The following is a 10,103-nucleotide window of genomic DNA, read 5'->3' as shown; positions in this document are numbered from 1 at the left end:
AAGTTCATATTTAGTATAAATTTAGTTCCTTTAAGTTGTAACTGAAGCACATCCTGCAAAAGTTTGATAAATGCTGTGTTTCTGTCGTCATGGTGTCTTGGACTCATTTCTTCACTGCAGGCCTGTGTTTGAAGTTCTCCACTAATAAATTTAAGACTCTTTAGACGCTAAATGATCCACAAACAGAAACTAAACAGAGCTGTTGCATCATCCTGCAGAATTTCAGTTTGACAAAGCTCCGCCCCCTCACATGGATCATAAACCAGGAAACTGCTGCACTTTCACTTCAGTCCCAGACTCGCAGACTGAAGAAGAGACGATCAGATTCAGCTTCAGACCAAACCAACAACTTCCTGTGAGTGAGTCCAGCTACAACACTGCTGCTTCAACCTGCTGACACTCCACACACTGAAGGTGAGTTTGACTAAAACCTGGACTCAGAGTCACAGTAAACTTCAGTCAAGTCAGTAGAGGAGGGAGGGGAGCCATGACTGACTCTACTTCCTGTCTGCTGTGTTTTCAGCTTCACTCAGAATAAATGGCTTCCAGATTAGAGGAGGATCTCTGCTGTCCGATCTGTACCGAGGTCTTCAGAGATCCTGTTGTTCTGTCCTGCAGCCACAGCTTCTGTAAAGACTGTCTGAAGAGCTGGTGGAAGGAGAAACGAGATCCACTGTGTCCAGTTTGTAAGACAAGATCTTCAAGAAAGAAACCACCTTGTAACCTGGTGTTGAAGAACCTGTGTGAGAGCTTCTTACTAGAGAGAGAGCAGAGATCTTCAGAGGCTCTCTGCAGTCTGCACTCTGAGAAACTCAGACTCTTCTGTCTGGACCATCAGCAGCCAGTGTGTCTCGTCTGCAGAGATTCAGAAAAACACACCAACCACAGATTCAGACCCATCGATGAAGCTGCTTCACAACTCAAGAAGGAACTTGAGGAAACTCTGGAGTCCTTAAAGAAGAAGTTAAAGGGTTTTGAAGAAGTTCAAGTGAAGTTTGGTCAAACAGCAGAACACATTAAGGTCCAGGCCCGACACACAGAGAGGCAGATTAAGGAGCAGTTTAAGAAGCTTCACCAGTTTCTAGAAGAGGAAGAGGAGGCCAGGATGGCTGCACTGAGGGAGGAAGAGGAGCAGAAGAGTCAGAGGATGAAGGAGAAGATGGAGGCTCTGAGCAGAGTGATAGCAGCTCTTTCACACACAGTCAGAGCCACAGAGGACGAGCTGAGAGCTGAAGACGTCTCATTCCTGCTCAACTACAAAGCTGCAGTGGAAAGAGTCCAGCAGCGCCACCTGCTGGAGGATCCACAGCTGGACTCAGGAGCTCTGATAGACCAGGCCAAACACCTGGGCAACCTGACCTTCAACATCTGGAACAAGATGAAGGACATGGTCTCCTACAGTCCTGTGGTTCTGGACCCAAACACTGCTCATCCAGAACTCATCCTGTCTGAAGATCTGACCAGTGTGAGACGAGGAGAAGACAAACAGCAGCTTCCTGACAATCCAGAGAGGATTGATTATCTCTGCTCTGTCCTGGGCTCTGAGCGTTTTAACTCAGGGACTCACAGCTGGGATGTCCAGGTTGGAGACATTACATACTGGACACTGGGTGTGTTACCAGAGTCTGTGCAGAGGAAGGGACTCAACATGTGGTTTGGATCATGGATGTTATGGTTCAATGGAGATAAATACAAAGTAAAGTCACCATCAACTGAATGGACTGATCTCCCGGAGCAGAAGAAGTTCCAGAGGATCAGAGTGAATCTGGACTTGAACAGAGGAAAACTGTCGTTCTCTGATCCTGATACTAACACACACATACACACCTTCACACACACTTTCACTCAGAAGATGTTTCCATACATTCAGATTGTTAACAACCTCCAAGTGAAGCTGTTATCAGTGAAGGTGTCAGTGACAGTGGAGCAGAGCAGTTAGAGATAAAGAGGACGATCATATTTATCATGTTGTTTAAAGGGAAAAGTCAGTTAATCTAACTAGAGCTGCAACAAATAATCGATTATTAAATAAATTGTTTAAATAGTTTTATAAGAAAAAAAGTCCAGATTCTCTGATTCCAGCTTCTTAAATGTGAATATTCCTGGTTTCTGTCTTCTAGAAAAGCATCAGTGAAGAATAAACAGGTAAAAAGTTTTTACTCCTGACCTCAGTGTAGTTTAGTTTTTAACCAATAGAGGTCACTACAGACCAGTTCAAACACACTGAGGGTTGGTTTTTATGGGATGTTTGGGCATACGGTGTACACATGACACAATAATAATAATTCATATATAAAGTAAGTATGTAACATGTCTATAAGAATGAGTTCATACTGTGAGCTCTGACTGATTGATCTGTATCAGTACTGAAAGATTATTTTAAAACCAGTCATAGTACAAGATGTTATAATAAACAGTCACAATAATCTGTTTTGTGTCATGAATATAAACTAGAAAAAGCATTTCCAAAAATGGAAATGCATGTGTATGCTGAAATCACCTGAACGCCATTGCTGAAGAAATTGTTGAAACAATGTTGAATTAACTGAAGAAACTGCTGAGGCGATGTTGAAAAAGGCTAATAAACAGTCACAATAATCAGTTTTGTGTCATAAATGTAAACTAGAAAAAGCATTTCCACGAATGGAAATGCATGTGAATGCTGAAATCAGCTGAACGCCATTGCTGAAGAAATGCTGAATGAGCTGAAGAAATTGTTGAAACAATGTTGAATTAACAAAAGAAACTATTGAGGCAATGTTGAAAAAGGCTAAAGCTGAAGCATAAAACTTGAAGACTGAGAGATGAGTGTCTTTCTGTGAGCGAAAAGCAGTAGAAATGCTAAAAAGGTAGAAGAAACTGTTGAAATACTGCATATGTAACGGTTGAAGAGTTTGAAGAAAGAAAGATATACACCTGATATACACAGCTAATATTAAATTATTTGATTTTTCCAATCCGTCATTACAAATCATCATCTTGGCCTGGCTTGTTTTTACCCATTTATGTTTTTTAGCGGCAGACTGAAGAAGAGACGATCAGATTCAGCTTCAGACCAAACCACCTGTGAGTGAGTCCAGCTACAACACTGCCGCATCAATCTCTCTTTCTCAGTTTAGCGCTACACTTGATTCAACACTTTCAACTATTCAGCTATCATCAGACATTCCTGTACATCCTCTCTTTGTCAATTTCTTTGCATAATTTAGCATGGCTTAAGCAATGGCTTTCAGCAATCATGCGCATTTTCCTTACGGAAATGCGTTTTCTAGTTTTTAGTTCTTCTCCAGATGATAAAATGTCAAAAGTTGAAAAGCGATTCTTGTTTAATTACATATGTGAAAAGTTTGTATCTGTCCATTTGAAATGATCTAAAATGTATCAACGTGTCAGTTCATCACAACAGCTGAATGTTCACATGCTCCTGTTTTTCATCAACATAATAAAATTTTGTCTTGACTTGGATTCATATTCAGCTCCGTCTCCTGCATCTACACAACAATAAATATTGTGGAGTAGTTTCAGTACAAGTTCCTCCAAACTGAGCTGGAATCAAAGTCCGTATTTAGTATAAATTTAGTTCCTTTAAGTTGTAACTGAAGCTCATCCTGCAAAAGTTTGATAAAAGCTGCGTTTCTGTCATCATGGTGTCTTGAACTCATTTCAAACTAAACAGAGCTGCTGCATCATCCTGCTCAACTTTCAGTTTGACAAAGCTCCGCCCCCTCACATGGCTCATAAACCAGGAAACTGCTGCACTTCCTCTTCAGTTACAGAGCAGCAGACTGAAGAAGAGACGATCAGATTCAGCTTCAGACCAAACCAACAACTTCCTGCGAGTGAGTCCAGCTACAACACTGCTGCTTCAACCTGCTGACACTCCACACACTGAAGGTGAGTTTGACTAAAACCTGGACTCAGAGTCACAGTAAACTTCAGTCAAGTCAGTAGAGGAGGGAGGGGAGCCATGACTGACTCTACTTCCTGTCTGCTGTGTTTTCAGCTTCACTCACAGACTAAATGGCTTCCAGACTAGAGGAGGATCTCTGCTGTCCAGTCTGTACGGAGGTCTTCAGAGATCCTGTTGTTCTGTCCTGCAGCCACAGCTTCTGTAAAGACTGTCTGAAGAGCTGGTGGAGACAGATACAAGATCGACTGTGTCCAGTTTGTAAGAGAAGATCTTCAAAGGCTGATCCCCCTATTAGTCTGGTGTTGAAGAACCTGTGTGAGAGCTTCTTACAGCAGAGAGAGCAGAGATCTTCAGAGGCTCTCTGCAGTCTGCACTCTGAGAAACTCAGACTCTTCTGTCTGGACCATCAGCAGCCAGTGTGTGTCGTCTGCAGAGATTCAGAGAAACACACCAACCACAGATTCAGACCCATCGATGAAGCTGCTTCACAACTCAAGAAGGAACTTGAGGAAACTCTGAAGCCCTTAAAGAAGAAGTTAAAGGGTTTTGAAGAAGTTCAGGTGAAGTTTGGTCAAACAGCAGAACACATTAAGGTCCAGGCCCGACACACGGAGAGGCAGATTAAGGAGCAGTTTAAGAAGCTTCACCAGTTTCTAGAAGAGGAAGAGGAGGCCAGGATGGCTGCACTGAGGGAGGAAGAGGAGCAGAAGAGTCAGAGGATGAAGGAGAAGATGAAGGCTCTGAGCAGAGAGATAGCAGCTCTTTCACACACAGTCAGAGCCACAGAGGACGAGCTGAGAGCTGAAGACGTCTCATTCCTGCTCAACTACAAGGCTGCAGTGGAAAGAGTCCGGCAGCGCCCCCTGCTGGAGCATCCACAGCTGGACTCAGGAGCTCTGATAGACCAGGCCAAACACCTGGGCAACCTGACCTTCAACATCTGGAACAAGATGAAGGACATGGTCTCCTACAGTCCTGTGGTTCTGGACCCAAACACTGCTAATACATATCTCACCCTGTCTGAAGATCTGACCAGTGTGAGACTAGAACACAGACAGCAACTTCCTGACAATCCAGAGAGGTTTGATCCTTACTGCTCTGTCCTTGGCTCTGAGGGTTTTAACTCAGGGACTCACAGCTGGGATGTCCAGGTTGGAGACAGTCCATACTGGATACTGGGTGTGTTAACGGAGTCTGTGCAGAGGAAGGGAACCAACATGTGGTCTGGATCATGGATGTTATGGTTTGATGGAGGTAAATACAAAGTAAAGTCACCACCAACTTCAATGACTCATCTCCCAGATCAGAAAAAGTTCCGGAGGATCAGAGTGAATCTGGACTTGAACAGAGGAAAACTGTCGTTCTCTGATCCTGATACTAACACACACATACACACCTTCACACACACTTTCACTCAGAAGATGTTTCCATTAATTGAGATTCGTAGAACCCTCCCACTGAAGCTGTTACCAGTGAAGGTGTCAGTGACAGTGGAGCAGAGCAGTTAGAGATAAAGAGGACGATCATATTTATCATGTTATTTAATGTTTAAAGGGAAAAGTCAGTTAATTTAACTAGAGCTGCAACAATAAATCAATTAATTGAACAATAAGCGATTATTAAATTAATCATCAACTTTTGATAACCTAACAATCGGTTTGAGTAGTTGCTTTTTTAAAGAAAAAATGTCCAAATTCTCTGATTCCAACTTCTTAAATGTGAATATTTCTGGTTTCTTTGTTCTGAGCTCTGACTGATTGATCTGTATCAGTACTGAAAGATTTTAAAACAAGTCATAGTCCAAGGTGTTTAACAGTCATCATTTTTTTTGTGTCATAAATGTAAACTAGAAAAAGCATTGCCAAGAATGGAAATGTGTGTGAATGCCACACGCATTGCTGAAGAAATGCAACATTGCTGAAGAGCGAAATTGCTGAAGAAATGCTGAATGAGCTGAAGAAATTGTTGAAACAATGCTGAATTAACTGAAGAAACTGCTGAGGCAATGTTGAAAAAGGCTAAAGCTGAAACATAAAACTTGAAAGCTGAGAGATGAATGTCTTTCTATGGGCGAAAAGCAGTAGAAATGTTAAAAAGGTAAAATAAACTGTTGAAATACTGCATATGTAACAGTTGAAGAGAAAGAAAGACGGAGTGATTTTCTATATTTTTCTTATTGTGAACAAACCAACAGTTTCATCTGAGATATACTGTATATGCTTTTCTATTATTGTCCTTTTTTTCTGTGAGGGGTTGGTGGGCCGGGTTGATTTGTTGTTTGTTGTTCCGTAACCTGAAAAAAGGCTCTGAATAAAGTGCTTAAAAAATAAGAAGATGTAAGTCTGGTCACACCTTATAATAATAACTACACACTATTAACCATTTATTAATTTATCAAATCAATACTACCATGATTCACATTAATTAGATGGAAACCTTTAATTAGTGATTACATTTAGTGTTACAGTTCTAGTTCATCTAAATTTATTCAACTTTAAATATCAGATATTTAAAATCAACACTGATAGAAAAGTATCAGTGAAGAATAAACAGGTAAAAGGATGTTACTCCTGACCTCAATGTAGTTTAGTTTTTAACCAGTAGAGGTCACTACAGACCAGTTCAAATACACTGAGGGTTGGTTTTATGGGATGTTTGGGCATACAGTGTACACATGACACAATAATAATAATTCATATATAAAACATGTATTTACCATGTCTATAAGAATGAGTTCATACTGTGAGCTCTGACTGATTGATCTGTATCAGGACTGAAAGATTATTTTAAAACCAGTCATAGTACAAGATGTTATAATAAACAGTCACAATAATCAGTTTTGTGTCATAAATGTAAACTAGAAAAAGCATTTCCAAGAATGGAAATGCGTGTGAATGCTGAAACCAGCTGAACACCATTGGTGAAGAAATTGTTGAAACAATGTTGAATTAACTGGAGAAACTGCTGAGGCAATGTTGAAAAAGGCTAATAAAAAGTCACAATAATCAGTTTTGTGTCATAAATGTGAACTAGAAAAAGCATTTCCACGAATGGAAATGCATGTGAATGCTGAAATCAGCTGAACGCCATTGCTGAGGAAATTGTTGATACAATGTAGCCTAGAAATCTAGACGCACCCTAGCGGCAGCAAATATATTTGCTCCGCAGGTGGGTCTAGAAACGAGCCATCGGAACCTTTTGAGTCTCGAACACTGTTTGTGTTCACCAATCACAGCCCCTCTATCTGTTTAGAGAGTCGTTGGGCGGGCTTAACATGATGACGACATACTTGCGCCGGTGAAAAACATGACAAGATGGCTTTGACAAAGGAATCGTTTGAATCGGCGTTGGCAACGTCATCCTGCTCTTTGCTCTGATTAGTCGTAGTGCTATCCTATTGGTGCAGAGGCAGTTTGAAAGACAGCCTTCATCCCGCCCCCTGGATTGAGCCGAGGTCTACCGGCTTGTCAGGCTAGAAACAATGTTGAATTAACTGAAGAAACTGCTGAGGCAATGTTGAAAATGGCTAATAAGCAGTCACAACAATTAGTTTTGTGTCATAAATGTAAACCAGAAAAAGCATTTCCAAGAATGGAAATGCATGTGAATGCTGAAATGCATGTCAACGCCATTGCTGAAGAAATGTTGAATGAGCTGAAGAAATGCTAAATGAGCTGAAGAAATTGTTGAAACAATGTTGAATTAACTGAAGAAACTACTGAGGCAATGTTGAAAAAGGCTAAAGCTGAAGCATAAAACTTGAAGACTGAGAGATGATTGTCTTTCTGTGAGCGAAAAGCAGTAGAAATGCTAAAAAGGTAGAAGAAACTGTTGAAATACTGCATATGTAACAGTTGAAGAGTTTGAAGAAAGAAAGATATACACATGATTTGATTTCAGCGGCAGACTAAAGAAGAGACGATCAGATTCAGCTTCAGACCAAACCACCTGTGGATGAGTCCAGCTACAACACTGCCGCATCAATCTCTCTTTCTCAGTTTAGCGCCACACTTGATTCAACACTTTCAACTATTCAGCTATCATCAGACATTCCTGTACATCCTCTCTTTGTCAATTTCTTTGCATAATTTAGCATGGCTTAAGCAATGGCTTTCAGCAATCACATGCATTTTCCTTACGGAAATGCTTTTTCTAGTTTTTAGTTCTTCTCCAGATGATAAAATGTCAAAAGTTGAAAAGTGATTCTTGTTTAATTACAAATGTGAAAGGTTTGTATCTGTTCATTTGAAATGATCTCAAATGTATCAACGTGTCAGTTCATCACAACAGCTGAATGTTCACTTGTTCCTGTTTTTCATCAACATAATAAAATCTTGTCTAGACTTAGATTCATATTCAGCTTCGTCTACTGCATCTACACAACAATGTTGTGGGGTAGTTTCAGTACAAGTTCCTCCAAACTGAGCTGGAATCAAGGTTCATATTTAGTATAAATGTAGTTCCTTTAACTTGTAACTGAAGCTCATCCTGCAAAACTTTGATAAATGCTGCATTTCTGTTGTCATGGTGTCTTGGACTCATTTCTTCACTGCAGGCCTGTGTTTGAAGTTCTCCACTAATTAATTAAGACTCTTTAGACGTTAAATGATCCACAAACAGAAACTAAACAGAGCTGTTGCATCATCCTGCAGAACTTTCAGTGTGACAAAGCACATGACTCATAAACCATGAAACTGCTGCAGTTCCTCTTCAGTTACAGAGCCGCAGACTGAAGAAGAGACGATCAGATTCAGCTTCAGACCAAACCAACAACTTCCTGTGAGTGAGTCCAGCTACAACACTGCTGCTTCAACCTGCTGACACTCCACACACTGAAGGTGAGTTTGACTAAAACCTGGACTCAGAGTCACAGTAAACTTCAGTCAAGTCAGTAGAGGAGGGAGGGGAGCCATGACTGACTCTACTTCCTGTCTGCTGTGTTTTCAGCTTCACTCACAGACTAAATGGCTTCCAGACCAGAGGAGGATCTCTGCTGTCCGGTCTGTACGCAACCTTACCTTCAACATCTGGAACAAGATGAAGGACATGGTCTCCTACAGTCCTGTGGTTCTGGACCCAAACACTGCTGGTCCATATCTCACCCTGTCTGAAGATCTGACCAGTGTGAGATATGGAGATAAACAGAAGCTTCCTGACAATCCAGAGAGGTTTGATACTATCTCCTCTGTCCTGAGCTCTGAGGGTTTTAACTCAGGGACTCACAGCTGGGATGTCCAGGTTGGAGACAATACATACTGGATGCTGGGTGTGTTCACAGAGTCTGTGCAGAGGAAGGGATACAAAACGTGGTCTGAAACATGGATGTTGTGGTTCAATAGAGATAAATACTCAGCATGGTCACCATCAACTCCACGATGGACTGATCTCCCAGTGCAGAAGAAGCACCAGAGGATCAGAGTGAATCTGGACTTGAACAGAGGAAAACTGTCGTTCTCTGATCCTGATACTAACACACACATACACACCTTCACACACACTTTCACTCAGAAGATGTTTCCATACATTAACACTGATAAGAACCTCCCATTGAAGCTGTTACCAGTGAAGGTGTCAGTGACAGTGGAGCAGAGCAGTTTGAGATAAAGAGGACGATCATATTTATCATGTTGTTTAATGTTTAAAGGGAAAAGTCAGTTAATTTAACTAGAGCTGCAACAATTAAAGTGATTAATCAAACAATAATCAATAAATGTGAATATTTCTGTTTCTGTTTCTTTGTTCCTTTATGACAATAAACTGAGTCTCTCTTTGGTTTGTGGACAAAACAAGACATTTGAGGACGTCGTCTGGTGGTTTGAGAAACACTGATTGATATTTTTCAACATTTTTTTAACCATTTTATTGACCAAACAACTAATTGATAAATCGTTTAAATAATGAACAGATTAATCGATAATGACAATAGTCGTTAGTTGCAGCCCTAAATTTAACCTGTAAAACTGCACCCGTCCTCCTGCTGTCTCAGTATTACTTTTCCTTTTTCTACGACTTTTCACATGTAAAATACTTTCACTCTTTTTTGAGTAATTTCACATTATGTTCGTTATTATGTCTTTGTGTGGAGTGATGAGCAAAAAATGAAAAATTACTTTCAATCAACATTGGATTAGTATATCATTGACCAATCTTTATTTTAAATTCCTCTCCAGATCATTTTTTTAAAGGCATTTTC

General features: G+C 40.5%; 1 protein-coding gene across 2 annotated transcripts; it reads left to right on the top strand.

Moving 5' to 3' along the window:
- The first annotated feature begins 538 nt into the window (after window positions 1-538).
- Window positions 539-5,418, top strand: LOC146976806 (nuclear factor 7, ovary-like). 2 transcript variants are annotated; one of them, XM_085792571.1, is made up of 2 exons: window positions 539-784; window positions 4,267-5,418. In XM_085792571.1, exons 1-2 carry the CDS (start codon window positions 539-541, stop codon window positions 5,416-5,418), a joined length of 1,398 nt encoding a protein of 465 aa, XP_085648697.1. The 2 variants fall into 2 exon arrangements, with proteins under 2 accessions (XP_085648697.1, XP_085648696.1); XM_085792570.1 differs by lacking the exon at window positions 4,267-5,418 and having other exon boundaries at window positions 539-1,939.
- The last annotated feature ends 4,685 nt before the right edge of the window (window positions 5,419-10,103 follow it).

The sequence above is a fragment of the Trachurus japonicus genome, chromosome 12, assembly GCF_045865225.1.
Source record: "Trachurus japonicus isolate A0001 chromosome 12, Traja_1.0".
Taxonomy (NCBI): Eukaryota; Metazoa; Chordata; class Actinopteri; order Carangiformes; family Carangidae; genus Trachurus; species Trachurus japonicus.
This window is presented reverse-complemented; position numbering and strand designations above follow the sequence as displayed.